At 54.3% G+C, this 17,279-nt stretch overlaps 1 protein-coding gene across 1 annotated transcript in view; it reads right to left on the reverse strand.

The window, feature by feature from the left end:
* The window catches only part of LOC134034270 (BAH and coiled-coil domain-containing protein 1), a 65,447-nt gene that overhangs the window by 7,284 nt on the left and 40,884 nt on the right, over positions 1–17,279 (reverse strand). Inside the window, exons 7-20 of the mRNA XM_062478689.1 lie at positions 16,870–17,078; positions 16,485–16,643; positions 14,551–14,846; positions 11,952–12,297; positions 10,119–11,066; positions 8,269–8,438; positions 7,988–8,124; positions 7,640–7,753; positions 4,232–4,346; positions 3,512–3,734; positions 2,808–3,014; positions 1,359–1,532; positions 980–1,257; positions 254–435 (exon numbers count right to left, since the gene is read on the reverse strand). Of these exons, the coding sequence (XP_062334673.1) occupies positions 254–435; positions 980–1,257; positions 1,359–1,532; positions 2,808–3,014; positions 3,512–3,734; positions 4,232–4,346; positions 7,640–7,753; positions 7,988–8,124; positions 8,269–8,438; positions 10,119–11,066; positions 11,952–12,297; positions 14,551–14,846; positions 16,485–16,643; positions 16,870–17,078 (3,558 nt within the window). The remainder of the gene's footprint in view (positions 1–253; positions 436–979; positions 1,258–1,358; positions 1,533–2,807; positions 3,015–3,511; positions 3,735–4,231; positions 4,347–7,639; positions 7,754–7,987; positions 8,125–8,268; positions 8,439–10,118; positions 11,067–11,951; positions 12,298–14,550; positions 14,847–16,484; positions 16,644–16,869; positions 17,079–17,279) is intronic.

A 17,279-nucleotide genomic window follows, 5' to 3' on the forward strand; every position in this document is an offset into this window, starting at 1 on the left:
AACAGGACAAGGCTTCGCAGTACTCGTAAATGTTCCCCAGAGGTAGCAGCTTTCTCTGACATTGTTGTTTCACTTATCTGCAGCAGAAGGTGTTATCCACCCAGCCCCCCCCCCCCACTCCATCGCACTCCCCCTCACCACCCGCCACCTATTTGTCAGCAGGGGGCGGGAAAGTCAAATGTGCTAAGTGCATTTCGGAACGTCTCAAGTGGTGAACCTCAAGGTGTCGTATCTAGGAATTCTATTTTACTACGTGGAAAACAAATTCTGATGGATCTGCATGAGTAAAGGGGGAGTAGTCTGGGGACGGGTTGAGAGACGGTGATTGGTTACCTCTTTGTTGCGGCTCCTCCTACCCCGGAGGTCAGTTTCCTGACTGTGTGGGGACTGGACCCCGCCCCCGGCTCCGCCTCCACTGGACCAGCAACTTCTCCTCTGTGGAAACATACAATGAAGGGCATGAGAGTGTGTGTATGTTTGTGAGTGTGTGTGTGAGTGGCTTTTGTGTGTGTGTGTGTGTGTGTGTGTATGTTTGAGTGTGTGTGTTTGTGAGTTTGGGCACAGCTTTGTGTGTGTGTGTGTTTGCGTGGGTGTGTGTGTAGAGATCTCGAGCTATGAATCATCCAAACAAGTGCAAGGCTATAGAGGAGTTGGCAGCAATCTACAGCAGTTACGCAATGTTGAGGATTGAGTAAGATCGAGGTTTTTATAAGCATTTTATTATTGTACTGTACTGATGTTTCTCAGCCATGTTGAAACTGATACTGCTTCTGGGAAGGGCGGTTGTGTCTCCAGAAACAATCCCGTGTAAAGTTGTGAAATCTACGACTACAATAAAAAACGTTGATGTTTTTTTTGTAGTAGTTCCATGTGAACTCTGCAGACAGTATTCACGTGTGCCAGTTGACTCTTTCACTACAGTTGGTTCAGTCACATGACCAATGTCTGATCCAGATCTCCTCTGCCTGGACATGCTAACCTTGTTGATGGGGCCCCTTAGCATGGTGCTCTTGCGAGTGGCCCTCTTCAGCCGCTCGCTGGTGGAGGGGAAGGTGGCTAGGCCCATGCCCCTGCGGTAGAGGCTGCCTCTGGTGCCCAGACTCCCCCAGCGGGGCTCCTGGAGCCGGGGTCCGCGGCCTCTCTTCACCCCCTCCTGGTCCTCGGAGGGCTTCTTGGCTGCAGTACCCGTGCTGAGCCTACAGGGGGCCTTCTTCCTCACCTTCACATCCCCCTCGGCTCCAGACAGACTATGGGACCCTGGGAGAACCAATGAGGAATCGCAGAAAGTGATTTAGGCCAGAGCCATTGGTGATAGGTGGTAGGTGGTGTCGCGTAGGATATTCAGGCTGGTCTCGTACCGTACAGCTCCTGCCTCTCCTTCTTGTTCCTGGCTTTCTGATTGGCTTCCAGCTTCACGACAGAGGAGGGAGACGGACCAGTCAGAGTCAGGCTTGATGACACGTCTCTAGGGGGTTGGACTTTGATGTCTTGTCCTTCATCACTGTCATAACTGCCTTCCTCATCCTCCTCGTCTGAAGAAAACAAAATACAGCACAAGCAGAATAACGTTAGCAAACTCAGTTAACATACAGTACTGTCTGTGCTCAAATTAACATTTTCAACATACTAATTCAATCAAAGATTCTAGTTTTTGAAACAACTCAGAGAAGGACTTTGTGTTCTCTACCCTGACATTTTGAAACCGCCTTCTTATCTGGTTTTCTTCCTGTAGTCGAGCAAATAAGCATTCACTAAAATGAAATATGATGTGTTTTGTTGGAGCGTTTTATTGGCCATGCTAGTCCTTACAAGTGTGGCTGGAGTATTTCTCCTCTAAGTGAGTGTCAATGTGTACGGTTGCGTGCGCGCGCGTTTGTGCCCGAGTGCGTGTTTGCGCCTGTGGCGTGTGTGTACGGTTAAATTGGCTGTGTGTGTGCGTGTACGGTTGTGTGCGTGCATGTGTCTGTACGTCTGCATGCGCGCCCGCGCGTGCATGAGTGAGTGAGAGTGTGTCTGTGGCCTCTGGCTGCTCCGCGGTGCAGCCTGCTCGTCTCCGGGCCCTGTCACAGCCTCTCACCGGCAGCTGTCCACAGCTGCGTCCGCGCGTCTCGCTCCGACGAGCCGGCCGCTGCCCGGGGCGCAGGGGTGTCGGGTGTCGGCGCGACGCCCGCACACTTGTCATTTGACGAGACATTCATCAACACCTTCTCACTCACCTCTGAACGCTGACGCGGGGGGGGGATCACTTTCGGAGTAATTAACAAATTAACAAAACTCACACAGGGATCAAGTGGCGGCCTTCCGCGCATTGACGAGTGTACGGTTTGTTTTTCAATTCCTGGGTAAACTGCCAATGCAATCGGACTCGAGTCGTTATTGGTTTACAGCTCGTCTCGCGTGCGGCAACAGACGAATCGGGCCGAAGAAGCTGCGGTTCAGCTCAGCTCGAGATCATCAGAATCAGAATTCGGTTTATTCGCCATGTATGTTTTACAAACACAAAATTGACTGTGGCAGGGAGGTGCAAAACATTAAACATATATTTAAACAAAAGTTTAACTATTTCTAAGAACTGAACAATCTAAGAATACAAAAATTTAAATATAAAATAAAATATATATAAAAATAAGAATAAGAATCATGGGTTTACTACACACCGAGGTGGGATAGTCGTGTGCCTGTTTACAGTGTGCCTAACCTGCCGGGGGAGAGTGGGCGTTCCCAGCAGAACAGGAAACTCCCGTCCCCCTTACTTTGACCCCCCCCCCGACCCCTGACCCCTGACCTCTGACCCTTCCCCCGCTCACCCTGATCAGATGAATCGCTCTCGGCGGGGCTCGTCTCGCCCTCCTCCGTCACCTCCTGCCGTCTGCCTCGGAGGACCCTGGCCCGGGGTTGCGTCAGCCTGGCGGATCCCTGAGCCAGAGGCCCGGAGCCCTTCCTCCGCCCTCGCCGCATCATCAGCATGGATCCCGTCCAGCCGTCCTGGGCCCCACCGCTGTCTGCACTAGCTGCTGGGAGGAGGGCGGAGAAGGGAGCGCACAGTCACTTCTCCTACCTGGGCCACGGCTTGCGGCAGTCACACATTCATAGGAGTGAAACAAGATGTGCGGTGGGGTTCCGTGTTCTGATATTCATCGACACGCTCCCTGATTCACTGATGCGCTTCACTAAATTGCAATAGTGAAAATCGTTTTGATCGTTTTTGAGAGAGTTTTGATCGAAAACAGATCAAAAACAAAGATTCTTCTTTCTGCTGGGGCTATCGTGTTGGTCCCAGCTAGTCTCTACTGGCTGGTGGGTAGAGAAAAGAGCCCACACAGGACTACAGCAGGTCTCGTCTGAATTTTAAACATCAGAACAGTTTTAGCTCCATGCAGGCCTCAAAGTGCCGGCGTCGCCTATTCCATTTGAAAACTAAGAACCACTCTGCGCCAAGCTGATCTGCATGTGCTGGCGTCAACAGAGCCTGAGGCGGAGCGGAGTACAATGGTGCTGTTGACATATCTACCTGTGTCACTCTGACCTCCAGACTCTCGCCTGCACTCCACCTTGGGGACGCCCTGCCTGTGGCCATGCTTGGGGGCGGAGCGGGGCGGGGAGGCCTCCTTCTCCCGGGGCCCTGGCCCCGTCAGAGTCCTCTTCCCCTTCTGCTTGAGCTGGGACATGTCATTGGCCAGCTTCGAGCCGAGGACGCCGTGAAGACTACTCTTTCTGCAGCTCTGTCCTTTGATCTGAGAGGGGCAAAGAGAGAGAGAGAGAGAGAGAGAGAGAGAGAGAGAGAGAGAGAGAGAGAGAGAGAGAGAGAGAGAGAGAGAGAGAGAGAGAGAGAGAGAGAGAGAGAGAGAGAGAGAGAGAAGGAGAGAGAGAGAGAAGGAGAGAGAGAGAGAGAGGAGGGAGGCAAAGAGAGGAAGAGGGAGGAAGGGAGAAAGAAAGAAAAAGAGAGAGATAGAGAGATAGAGGGAGGGAGGGAGGGAGGGAAGAGAGTTACATCCCCAGACATAGCCGGGCGGCGACAGAAACAGAGCACGCGGAGAGAAACAAACAAACAGAAGAATGAAACCGATATGAACATGGAGAGCCTGGGACTCGGACTCTCTCCAGGGTAGACCCTAATTAGTGTGTGACGAAAAAAGGAAAAAACGATCAAACACAAAGAAAAAACGATCAAACACAAAGAAACAAAGAGGAGGGATGGAGGACAAAGACAAGAGGACGAGGGGACCCTGACCTGTGCTGCTCCGAGGCCCTCGAAGCCCCGATTGGACAGCTTCTTCTTCCTCCTCTGGGTGTCCCCGCCCCCTTCCAGGTCCTCCGGCGACAGAGCAAGCCCCGCCCCTATAGACCTGCCAGTCAAAACAAGGGAGAGGCATTCATTAAAAGAAAGAATAGTGGAGGCATGAAAGAGGAGAGGGAAAAAAAGGAGAGATCAGAGGGGGGGTTGAGTCACCTCTCTGTGGGTTCTAATAACTCCCCTTTCTTCCTCTGATGAACAGGAATGGAAAAAAAAACCGAGAAGCCCGGTCCTCCGACCACACGCTTGAAAAATTGGGATCTAACAGCAAACCTGGGATTGTTTGAGGGCAGTGTGGGATAAGAAGCCGGGATGCTTCATCAAGGGAGTCCCCCCCCCCCCCCCCCCCACCCCCCCTGCCCCACGGAGCACAGAGAGCTTTGAAGGGATCCAGTGGATGGTTTGAAGGCATTGCATTTGTATGCAGTTCCATTGTTCTCTGTGAATATCATAGCTCTCCAACCAGCATTTCCATATCAGTGCAACTCATCCCCCCACAGAGTGCAGCATCACAGCCTGCTCCAAATGCCCTTGAATTTCCCCTGGAAAGCTGCCCACGGACCACACAGATGCAAGCCAGGCCATACTCAAACAAAAGATTAACTTCCCCTCTCCTACTGTGTGCATAGGCCTTAGAATGCCATCAGTCACATTCAGCGAGCACTGCCGTAATCGGAGTGCCAGATCGCTGGCAAGCCTTTCAACGTTCTTCAGCGGTTCACTGTACAGCCGACTTTACCAAACATAATTAGCGTGTGCGTGCGCTGTGCTCAGAACGCTGCGTAGTGTGTGACCCAGAGTGCTGCTCGAGTCCTGTTTGCGTTTGTGTGTGTGTGTGCGTACGCCCGAGAATGCCTCGTTCAAGGGTGCTGGCGTGCATCAGCAATAGCAGCGTGGAGCGAGCGAGCGAGCGAGGGAGGGATGCTGGGGGGGGGGGGTAGGTAGGGGGGGCGGAGGGGCGTGGTCCAGACATGACGCGAGGCTGTCTGCCTGCTGACTGACAGGCGAGTGGCAGAGGTGGCTGTGAAGTGAGAGCTGCCCCCGGTAGAGGCAGACCCCGACCGCCCCGCGCCGCCGACAAACACAATATGACAGAGGCTCCTCCCCTCTGGGGGTGGGGGGGGCGGGGGGCTCACGCTGACTAATTAAACTGAATTGATTAGCAGGGTCTGCTGTTCCGTAGCAGCCCTCTACCCCCCCCTCCCCCCCACCCTCGCCACTAGGAACGGCGCCCACAAAGGAGCCGGCATTTCTGCCCACGGGAATGAACCGCGCGACACAAACAACGCGCATGCACGCGCGCAGACGCGCGCAGACGCGCTGAGGCACACGCAGGAACGCGAGCCGGGGGAAACAGATGGATGGAAACCCTAACACGCGCATCCAAGCACACACGCACACTTACTGTATTAGAACACACACACACAGACACACACACAGACACACACACAGACAGACACACACACACACACAGACAGACACACACACACACACAGACAGACACACACACAGACAGTTCCTGCTGGCGGCCTGGGCCGGGGCTGCAGGAGAGGGGGCTGTGCTGTTACCCACTGACCCACTGCCCCCCCATCAAAGCCGGGAGCGTCAGCTTGTGCATCCCAGTGAGTGACAGGTACAGCACAGGCTTTTACATAACCCCCCTCCCCCCCCCCCCCCCCCAGCCCCGAGTTAGCTACACGGGGCCAATCTACCTCAGCCTGTATGCTTCCCCATCCAACAACATTACTCATCGCAGGGCATGCCGTCACTGCGCACCGTTTACACAGACCCGAGTGGACTGTGGAGCTGGAGGACTGCTGGACATCCCCCACACCCCCACCGACTCCGCCGTGGCGCTCTGGCCTGGCGCCCTTTTCGTTCGGGGTGTCACTGTCACACGACATCAGCGTCCCGGCCCGGCCGCGCCGCGCTCCTCTGCCCGGCCTGCCGTGGGGGCAAGGGGCACACGGGCGGAAGGAGAGTGGAGGTGACATCTCAGTGGGACAGCTGGGAACACCATGGACCGCTGCCCAGAACTGGAAGTGGGGGGGTGGGGGGGGTTATGGAGGGGTTGGGTGCCACTGAGCCCCTCCAAGGCCCTAGCGTGGCCACTGATGACAGGACTAATTGAAGATTGACAACAAACCCCCCCCATCCGGCGACCTCCAGCGAGCTGTTGCACACAGCTGTAGTCATTGTCATTACCATTTGAAACCCGCAGGATGCATGCACGCACGCACGCACACACACACACACAAAAACACACATGCATGAACTCGCACGCACACACCAAAATCGCCACCAAATCCCTTGATGTCAGTCCCTCTATGTGACTGTTTGGCCTGTGTGGCTGACCTGGTCCCCCTGGCCGACCCCCAGTGACCCTGTGGCTTAATGGCAGGCCTGTGTCACATTCCTGGTGCTCGGGCAGATTACAGGAGAATTCACAGTACTCTAATTACAGCCTTCGCCTGTCATCCCCCAGCCCTCACAACCGGCAGCCCACCAGTGGCCCCCCAGCCCCGCACACACAGTCATGCCATTCAGGCTTAGGATTAGCTGGGCGGAAACTCACTGAGACACACGCGCGCGCGCACGCACGAACACACACACACAGGGGCGCACAGTCACAAAGAGGCACTCAGAGATATGAGGAACACACATGGAATAAATACAAGCACGAGGCGGTACAAATGCGCCCTCGCGCACACACATGCACCACTGACACAGATCACACAGTAATACAATTCAGTTCTAGTGCTGATTAGGTTAAGATTGGGTTCAAGTGGACTTCCTTGACGGGGTCAGCAGAGTTCTCCCATTTCCTGTTTGTGCTCTGAGAGCCAGTCTTCTGAATGCCAGTGATAGGGGAGCTTATCAGCATCACACTGGACCCTTGCCAGGAAACAGCAGCATGGGCTACGCCAGGCTGGACCAGGCTGGGCTAGGCTAGCGTAGACTAAGCTAGGCTAGGCTAGGCTAGAACAGTCTACACAAGGCTAGGTCAGGGAACACGAGACTAGTAGACTCGACCAGGCTAGGCTGGGATCGGGTCGACTCGGCTAGGCCAAGCTAGGACAGGCTAGGCCAGGCTAGGCTAAGCTAGGACAGGCTAAAACAGGCTAGGCCAGGCTAGGCTAAGCTAGGACAGGCTAAAACAGGCTAGGTCAGGCTAGGCCAGGCTAAAACAGGCTAGGTCAGGCTAGGCCAGGCTAAAACAGGCTAGGTCAGGCTAGGCCAGGCTAAAACAGGCTAGGTCAGGCTAGGCCAGGCTAAAACAGGCTAGGTCAGGCTAGGCCAGGCTAAAACTGGCTAGGTCAAGGATGTGAACATCAGGACACTTACTTGACTTTCCTTTGGCTGTCTGAAGAGGAAACGGGGCCGGTGGCAGGGGTGGATTTACGTTTCCTGGGTCGCCCGGGTCCTCGGCGTGCTGGGCTGCGGGGGGTTTCCTCTTTCCTGTACACACACACACACACTATGTTTAAAAACGCACACAAGGCTGGGCCCTAATAAGCAAGAACTCCTCTTTGAGAAAAGGGAAGCCACGGGCCTTAGCGTTTGTTTTGTTTCGCCAATCTTTTTCTGGAGGCGGCAAAGGGGTTGTCGATTAGGGGCAGCGAAAGGAAGAGGAGGGAGGGAGAGGGGGCGAGGGAGGGGGGGGGGGGATGAGGTGAATAAAGACATGCTCACTGGTGGTCATGCTTCCGCTGTAGCTTGGCCAGCTCCCTCTGTTTCTCCTTGTAGCGCCGCTGGATCTCCGCCAGCTTCACCCGCATGGCCAGCTCTGGCCCGTCCATTGTCTCCATGCCACCCTTCGCCGGGCACGCCTGGTAGACCACCAACACCATTCATGGAGTTAGTCATAATCTCGGTTTCTACAACAGCTAGAGTGAGGCTACATTCTCCCCCCGCCACTGTGTTGTCCTGTGTGTTTAGTGAGCTGGAAGGAGACACCGTAGATGTGGTCTTACCGGCTCGTTGCGTGGGGTCCAGCTGCATTTCCTGCGCAGGTTGAGGGTTCGGCGGGCGGGGCCGCTGCGCCCGGCGCCAGCATCGGCGCCCTCCTGGGAGCTCAGCTCCAGGGCGCGGGCCGCGGCCAGGGTAGCCAGACTCTGCAGGTCGAAGGTCAACAGCTCCTCCCCTGTCACATGCAACACCAGAACAGTGTCAGTACTGATCTCGACATATCTGGAACATGTGTGTGACTGACAGATGTTCAGATATGTCCCGTCTGGCCTCTCTTTTATGTGTGTGTGTTGAGGGGGGGGGTGTCTTTTGAGTGGTTTGAGTGGGATTCACACAGAAATGTGCGTTTTAGTGTGTTTGCAGTTGTCTATTGCATGTCAAGTTTCGATGCGACGCTAGCACGAGGGGTTGAAAAGCAGGCCCACTCAGAGGTCATGTCAGGGTGGACTACACAGATGCTGCTGGGAAAGTGGCCATCTGGACCTGAGCTTCCCTTTCTCTGCCCACCCCTCCATCTCTCCCAACCTGCATCGCTCTACCCCAGCATTACTCTCTCTCTACCCTCGGTCCATCTCTCTAGGCTCCTCCACCCCTCCACTTCCCTATGCTTTTTATCACTTCATCACTCAAGCCCTTTCCACCTCTCCGCCTCCATCACTCCATCCCACTACCCCCCCCCCCCCCCCCCCCCCGATCTTCCCCTTGGCACTGGGCTGGCTCCTCTCACCCACTAATGTGCCAGAGGAGCTCCAAAATATGACCATGTGGCCTAGTTATGGAGGGCACGACTGGCTCTGTCAAAAACCAACACTCAAACACTGCCAGATCGAGCTATACACACGCTTAGCAAATGTTCCCAAATACCGTAATTCCAAAACACTGATTTTTTTGAGTGAATAGAACTTAAAACCTCCAAGATTTCACCAACATCGTTGCTCAAATCGGTTGATGATATCCTTTTTATAGAAGTATCTTTTGGGACCAGTTAAATGCATTAAGATGCTGGGGTAAACACAAAACATTTTTGTGTGCGGAGGATGAAAAAACAACCCAACGATGCTTTGAAAAACAGGGAAGCTTTTAAGAGGCACTTTAAAACAATGGGGTCTAATTAGGCAGGCAATGCTCCAGGGTCCTGAAAACATTGACTGCTTTTGTGATTACACACTAACTTTCAGCAACACTCTATGTTCAGGGGGAAAGGGGGCAAATTGCAATGTTTTTTTTTCTGTTTTGTAAAAATAGAAGGAGAAAATTGTGTGTGTGTGTGTGATCAAACAGTAGCGATATAAAGAAACAGGCAGGGAGACAGTTCCCTGAGGATAGGAGAGAGTAGAGAGGGAGGCAGTAAAGGCCTGATGTTGCCTCTCTTTTTCGTCTCTTTCTCTCTCTCCCCCTCCCTCTCTTTCTCTCCGTCTCTCTCCCTCTCTTTCTATCTCTCGATCTCTGTTTCTCACTCTCTCTCTCTCTCTCTCTCTCTCTCTCTCTCTCTCTCTCTCTGGAGGCCACTCTATCATTAGTGCCGTCTTTCAGGAAGACGCACCCTTAACAGAGGAAAGCACAGAAACTAGTGGCAGTTTCTCTGGGGAGGTGTTAGGATCCACCAGAGGCCAGAGCGACGGGGAGGGAAGGGGGACGGGGGAGGATCAGGGAGGAGAGATAAGAGACGGAGGCTAGGCCAGAGGGCCGGTTCGGGAAAGAGGGAGGAGAGCGCCTCAGTGGACGGGAGGACAGGAGGGAATACGCCGGAAGTGAAGAGTGCGCTCGCCGCTAATAGTTCTGAGTGTGTTTCTAAGTGCACGTTAATACATAATGCGGCGCTAAAACGCCCCCCCAGCTTCCGCACTCTGCTCACCCTGGCTGCCCCCGGTGGCGCGTCGGCGCTGCTGCAGCTCCAGGTCGGCCAGCTCGCTCAGCAGCTCCATGCCGTGGTGGGGGGCGGCCTGGGACCGGCTCCCGCAGGCCGGCCGGGCGCTGCAGGGCAGCATGGGAAAGGGAGGCACGTCCGTACAGAAGGCGGCAGCGATCAGCAGCTCCAGGCTCCAGTAGCAGTGAACAGGGGGCTTGTGGGGGGCTGCGACCAGGCCTTGGTCCGGGCGCGGGGAGGGCACGGGGGAGGGGGAGAGAGAAAGGCACACGGGCTCCGCTGATTGGCTGTCAGGGGTCTCCTCCTGCTCCCCCTCTGCATCCTCGGGAGCGTCTTCAGGCTGGGGGTCTGGGTCCAGGTCGATGACAGTTCCCTGGTCTAGCTCATGGTTGGATGTCCCCTTGGCCTCCAGGCCCTCCTTTTCTAGACCCTTCTCCACCTGCTCGTCCTGTTCTTTCTCCTCCTCCTCCTCCTCCTCCTCCTCCTCCTCCAGGGTTATGACAGGGTCAGGTCTGGTCAGGTCGGGCTGCTCCACAGGCAGGGGGAGGGGGCACGCGGCTGTCTCACAGACCGGGCTCTCCGCGGGAGGACACACCAGCACCTCCTCCTCTTCCCCTGGAGCCTGCTCGGGCCCCTGCTCCGGAGGCGCACAGCCACCTGCCGTCACACCCTCTTTCACCTCTTCCCTCTGCTCGATCCCGGCTTCCGCTAACGCCTCTTCCTCCTCGACTTCCTGTTGGGATTCTGGGAGTGGCCTAACGACGGCTTGGCACTCTAGCCCCTCCCCCAGGTTGGAGAGGGACTGGGGAGCATGCTCCGAAGGCTCTGCTTGTACCGCCTCCAGGTCAGCCGGCTCGGCCAATCGTACGTCCTGGGAGGAGGGGCCGTTCCTGTAACCCATGGTGATGGCGGGGTAGGTGTATCCAGGTGGCAGGTCTGGGGGAAATGGTTAAAGACAGAGGTTAGATTTACCCAAAGAGAACAGAAAACAGAAAAGCATTCAAGTTTCTCCCAAACCAGAAGATGATCTCATTCTGTCCAACTTTCTCCTCTCCTTCTTCCTCTCTTTGAATTTGGCAAACTTTGACTTCTTCCTCTGACACTATCTCCTGAAGAAGTGTCCGGCAGTTAAAAGACCATGCACGGAGGAACCTCCCAAAACTTCACTCCCCAGTCTTAGGAGAGGCCGTGAAAGAGGAAGTGATGTAAGTGGCATGTTGCCTTGATCTCAGGCCAGCGGAAAGAAGCAGGAATGCGTGCGAGAGTGGAGCAAGGCTGCACCTCTCCTCAGCCACAGCCAGGCTGTTAGCCAGGCGTTAATGATGATAAAGAGGGTGTGGGCCTGGAGGGGGTTGGAGGTGGGTGGCGGGTGGGGGCTTGGAGCGAGGTGTTCCACCATCATTATCAAGGTGACAGGGCTGGGCAGCCCAGCCAGCCTGGCAGCCATTTTCTACAGCTCCTGCTCTGTCAGTCAGGGGCTAGTCAGTCCGCAGAGCGGGAGCCAAAGCTAACCACCCAGCAGCACAGAGACAAAGAGAAAGATCATTAACCGGAGCGGCTCCACCAATTACCAGAGGACGAGGGGGCTGTTGCTAGTGTAGACGCTGATGTGTATTTGCCTTCGCTCTTGCTGTGTCAGACCTATCAGGAATCTCATCAGTCTCTGAGGAGCCGAGCAGAGCTGAGAGGACTCAACCCTACAGACGCTCCTTAAATCAATGACAGACAGCTGAATAGCTCTGCCAACAGTCTGCTTCTCTGTGAGAATCGGTTGTCTGTGTGTGTGCGTACGTGTCGGTGTGTGTGTGTCTTCAATCTCACCCGGCTCAAGGGATCGTGGGTAGTCCTGCCGGGGCTGGCCCTCCCCTCTCTTGTCTTGGGATTCGGCGGCCTTGGGCAACTGAGGGGGGGCGGGGCTGATGGCGGGGGAGCGCGGGGCTGCGGCGGCGGGGCTGGGGGCGGGACAGGGCGTGGAGGGGGTGCTCTTGGGGTGCGGCCGCAGGGACGGGGACTGGCAGCAGGGGGACAGGTGGGCGGCGCAGGCCCCCGGGGGGGAGGAGTTCCTGGTGGGGGGGTTGTAGGAGTAGGGCTTGGCAGGTTTGGAGGCCCGAGGCTCTGAAAGCAACTCCTCCAACTCCGCGGAGGGCTCCTCTGGTCTCTTCTGCATCTGGGAGGGGAGGAGGAGGAAGACAGATTGAGAGGGGAATATCGGGATCAGAATCCACCGTGAGAGTGGAACATGTGTGGAACATGTGTGAGACACATGTGTCCATGTGTCTCTTTCCCAGCTAATGAAACTTGTCTGGAGAGTCCTGCTGATTGACAGAACAGCTCTATCAGTATTGGTGTGATGTGATACCTACATAGAGCTGAGAAAGGCATTAATTCACCTTGGTGCCCTGTGTATATCGACTCTGCTATGTGCAATAACAGACCCAGCAGTTTGCATCACAACCTTTATTGAGCCTTACTTCTTCCCAGTGGGAGAATCAGCAAATCCTGGAATAATGTTGGACAAGCTAAGAATAGGCTAGTAGCATGGTGCTGTGACTGCATAGCGTTGGTGCAACCGTGTTTCTGCTGACTCACCATTCATTTACTGGACCAGAATGCAGCCAAAGTTGTCATGGCAATCTTTCAAAATATACGTTTCGAGGAGTTCTTGTTTATGCACTTTACCTATCTACCACTGAACATTCCATCTGTCTGCCTGTCTGTTTTTCTGCCCGCTTGTCTGTCTGTCTGTCTGTCTGTCTGTTTTTCTGCCCGCTTGTCTGTCTGTCTGTCTGTCTGTCTGTCTGTTTTTCTGCCCGCTTGTCTGTCTGTCTGTCTGTCTGTCTGTTTTTCTGCCCGCTTGTCTGTCTGTCTGTCTGTTTTTCTGCCCGCTTGTCTGTCTGTCTGTCTGTTTTTCTGCCCGCTTGTCTGTCTGTCTGTCTGTTTTTCTGCCCGCTTGTCTGTCTGTCTGTCTGTTTTTCTGCCCGCTTGTCTGTCTGTCTGTCTGTCTGTCTGTTTTTCTGCCCGCTTGTCTGTCTGTCTGTCTGTCTGTTTTTCTGCCCGCTTGTCTGTCTGTCTGTCTGTCTGTCTGTCTGTTTTTCTGCCCGCTTGTCTGTCTGTCTGTCTGTCTGTCTGTCTGTTTTTCTGCCCGCTTGTCTGTCTGTCTGTCTGTCTGTCTGTCTGTTTTTCTGCCCGCTTGTCTGTCTGTCTGTCTGTCTGTTTTTCTGCCCGCTTGTCTGTCTGTCTGTCTGTCTGTCTGTCTGTCTGTTTTTCTGCCCGCTTGTCTGTCTGTCTGTCTGTCTGTCTGTTTTTCTGCCCGCTTGTCTGTCTGTCTGTCTGTCTGTCTGTCTGTTTTTCTGCCCGCTTGTCTGTCTGTCTGTCTGTCTGTCTGTCTGTTTTTCTGCCCGCTTGTCTGTCTGTCTGTCTGTCTGTCTGTCTGTTTTTCTGCCCGCTTGTCTGTCTGTCTGTCTGTCTGTCTGTTTTTCTGCCCGCTTGTCTGTCTGTCTGTCTGTCTGTCTGTCTGTTTTTCTGCCCGCTTGTCTGTCTGTCTGTCTGTCTGTCTGTCTGTTTTTCTGCCCGCTTGTCTGTCTGTCTGTCTGTCTGTCTGTCTGTCTGTTTTTCTGCCCGCTTGTCTGTCTGTCTGTCTGTCTGTCTGTTTTTCTGCCCGCTTGTCTGTCTGTCTGTCTGTCTGTCTGTCTGTTTTTCTGCCCGCTTGTCTGTCTGTCTGTCTGTCTGTCTGTCTGTTTTTCTGCCCGCTTGTCTGTCTGTCTGTCTGTCTGTCTGTTTTTCTGCCCGCTTGTCTGTCTGTCTGTCTGTCTGTCTGTCTGTTTTTCTGCCCGCTTGTCTGTCTGTCTGTCTGTTTTTCTGCCCGCTTGTCTGTCTGTCTGTCTGTCTGTTTTTCTGCCCGCTTGTCTGTCTGTCTGTCTGTCTGTTTTTCTGCCCGCTTGTCTGTCTGTCTGTCTGTCTGTCTGTTTTTCTGCCCGCCTGTCTGTCTGTCTGTCTGTCTGTCTGTCTGTCTGTTTTTCTGCCCGCTTGTCTGTCTGTCTGTCTGTCTGTCTGTTTTTCTGCCCGCTTGTCTGTCTGTCTGTCTGTCTGTTTTTCTGCCCGCCTGTCTGTCTGTCTGTCTGTCTGTCTGTCTTTCTGCCCGTCCGTCCGTCCGTCCGTCCCTCCGTCCCTCCGTCCCTCCCTCCCTCCCTCCCTCCCTCCCTCCCTCCCTCCCTCCCTCCCTCCCTCCCTCTCTCTCTCTCTCTCTCTCTCTCTCTCTCTCTCTCTCTCTCTTCTCTCTCTCTCTCTCTCTCTCTCTCTCTGTCTCTCTATGTCTCTCTATGTCTCTCTCTGTCTCTCTCTCTGTCTGTCTGTCTCTCTCTCTCTGTTAACCATCTGCTGTGTCCGTCCGTCCGTCAGTCCGTCAGTGCGAGTGTGTTACCTGGTTGTGCAAGGCTCTGTGCTGGAGCTCCATGGTGTGTGCAGTCCTATGCTGGGCCTGGGGCTGGGGCTGGGCCTGGTGGACCTGGTGCTGGGCCTGGTGGGCCTGGTGGACCTGGTGCTGGGCCTGGTGCTGATGTTGGTGCTGGAGCTGCTGATGCTGGTGCTGCTGGAGAGCGTAGAGCTCCTGTTGCCGTAGAAACGGGGAGCGGGAGTACACAGCAGGATGCTGCATGTGGGAGGGGGGCCCTCGGGCTCCGTACACAGGGGGCCACAGCCCTGGCTGCTCCATCACATCTAATGAGAGAGAGGAGGGGATCAGCACCCACTGCCTGGTATGCATACACACACACACTTGGATGTACACAGACGCACATCTCCCACACACATATTATCATACAAAGATGCATGCACGCGCACACAAACGCTCACAAAGAGGGGGGGGGGGGGGGGGGCAGCCGAGCCCACACATGTATCAATTCTGTGAACATGATTGTTTGTATTAACCCTTCATCACAGATAATGGACACACTGAACACGATACTCTCTCCCACAAAGGCTGTTTATGCTGAGAACACGGCCCCCCCTAACACCAGCAATCCCACGCTCTCTCCAGCCCCCCCCGACTCTCTGAATAGAACAGTGTCTCATAAAGACTATCCTGAGAATACTCCGGAATTTCAGAGCTCCGACAACAATGACAAATAAAATGATGATCATGATCTTAGCCATGAGGTCATATTGCAGACCGCTCACTGGACATACATAGACGTCCATGTACTGGGGTGAACCCCCCAGCCGCCCCGAACCCCAATCCCGCCAAAAGTTCCTCCCCCCTATCCTAACCACAGGACATGACTGTGGGCCAGAGGGGGGGTGAGGGGGTGGGGGTCTGGTTCCCATGTACCGAGGGACACCCGTTTCCCTGCCCTGGCTTAACAGGAAACAGGAACAAGATGCGGGTGAGAGGCAGCAGAGCACATTCACTATGACACTGGGACACAGCCCACGCCGGGCTGACTCAATGTGTTTTTCTCCTTTTCCATATTTCACACACACACACACACACACACACACACACACACACACACACACACACACACACACACACACACACACACACACACACACACACACACACACACACACACACACACACACACACACACACACACACACACAGTGCTCATTAATGTGCATGTCCAGGCTGACCCTTCCCTCCAACCCCTGGCTCCCTGATGCACCACAGACCTTTGTTCTGAGACATTAACCCAGCTAAGCTAATGTTTCCCCGGGGAAGGGTTTTGTAGATGCACTTCCCCTCTCCACTGCAACTCCTGTGGAGCGCGGAAGGAAACATGCCACTGAGGATAGAGAGCTAATTAAATTTCACAGCCTGTTTGCCGAATAGGAGCCTGCATAGACTTAAAGAAGGAGAGAGATTTTTCCCTCCCTCCCCTCTCTTCTTATGCTGTGTGTTTGTTGTGTATGCGTGTGTGTGTGTGTGTGAGTGTGTGTTTGGGGTTGTATGTGTGTGTGTGTGTGTGTCTACATATGGTTTTGGATGAGTACCCTGACCCATCCAGGGGCCCATCCCTGCGGGGGCGGAGCAGGTGGTGAGCAGGAAATGGTTGGAGTGGGATGTGTGTGTACGTGTGTGTGTACGTGTGTGTGTGTATGTGTGTGTCTGTGTGTGCGCATCTGTGAAAGAAGGAGACAGTAGAAAAACATTACCAGGAAACTCATCAACTACACAGGCCTATTCTGAGGCACCCAGCAGAGGCCGAAACGCACCATGCCGCTTCGATATAACAACAGCTCCCAGAAGCCAGTAGGAGGGTGAGAGACGAGAGGGAACAGACGAGGGGAATCGGGGGGGGGGGAGTCTGAATGTGAAGGTTGTGAGGATTAGGGGGTGAGAGTGCTGTGTCGTACCCAGGTGATGGCTGGCAGGGTGGGCAGCTGGCTCCGTGGGCAGCACTACCAGCTGGGCGGAGGGGTCCTGGGGCAGGGGCAGGACAGGCTGCAGAGGGCCTGGCATGGCAGCTGAGAAGCCAGGAGGGAGATTCTGGTGCAGAGCTGAGTGTCCAATTCCTGCATTGATACAAAGACTGACATCAATGCAACTCCAAATAAGCACACCCATCTAGTATAGATTTACAGCATATATATATAGCAGGGATATACATTAACAGGAATATTATTTACATTCGACATTAACATTACATATTTACACCCCCCCCCCAAAAAAAAAAAAAAAAGTCAAACTTGTTCTACAGTGCAAGCTTTTACTGTCATAGAAACTAAGGAATTCTCTCACCATAAGAATGCCCAGTCATCCAGAGGGAGGGGCTTCCAGTCCTGGGCATCCAATGGTGATGAGTGGAATGGGCATGTGCAGCGGCGGCGTCTCCTAATTGGCCAGACTGAAGGGAGGTCCCGCCCGGCACCATGAGGTGAGAGGTGAGCTCACCGTGACAACTGTTGGAGGGATGGATCCTGGCGAATTCCACTCTGTCCTTGTTATCCCTGAAATGAGACGGTTATTTTGTACTGTGTCTGGTAAACACATACGGTTCCTTGACGCTAGCCACGAAAATCATTTTAGAACTACAGAATGCGCTTCTGATCCTTGATTTTCTGCATGCTTCTGTTTTGCTCTGGATAACAGCGTCTGGTAAAAATAAACTGTAATGTAGACAGAATGTCCGAAGTTACAAATGCTACGCA

The sequence above is a fragment of the Osmerus eperlanus genome, chromosome 2 (assembly GCF_963692335.1).
Source record: "Osmerus eperlanus chromosome 2, fOsmEpe2.1, whole genome shotgun sequence".
Taxonomy (NCBI): Eukaryota; Metazoa; Chordata; class Actinopteri; order Osmeriformes; family Osmeridae; genus Osmerus; species Osmerus eperlanus.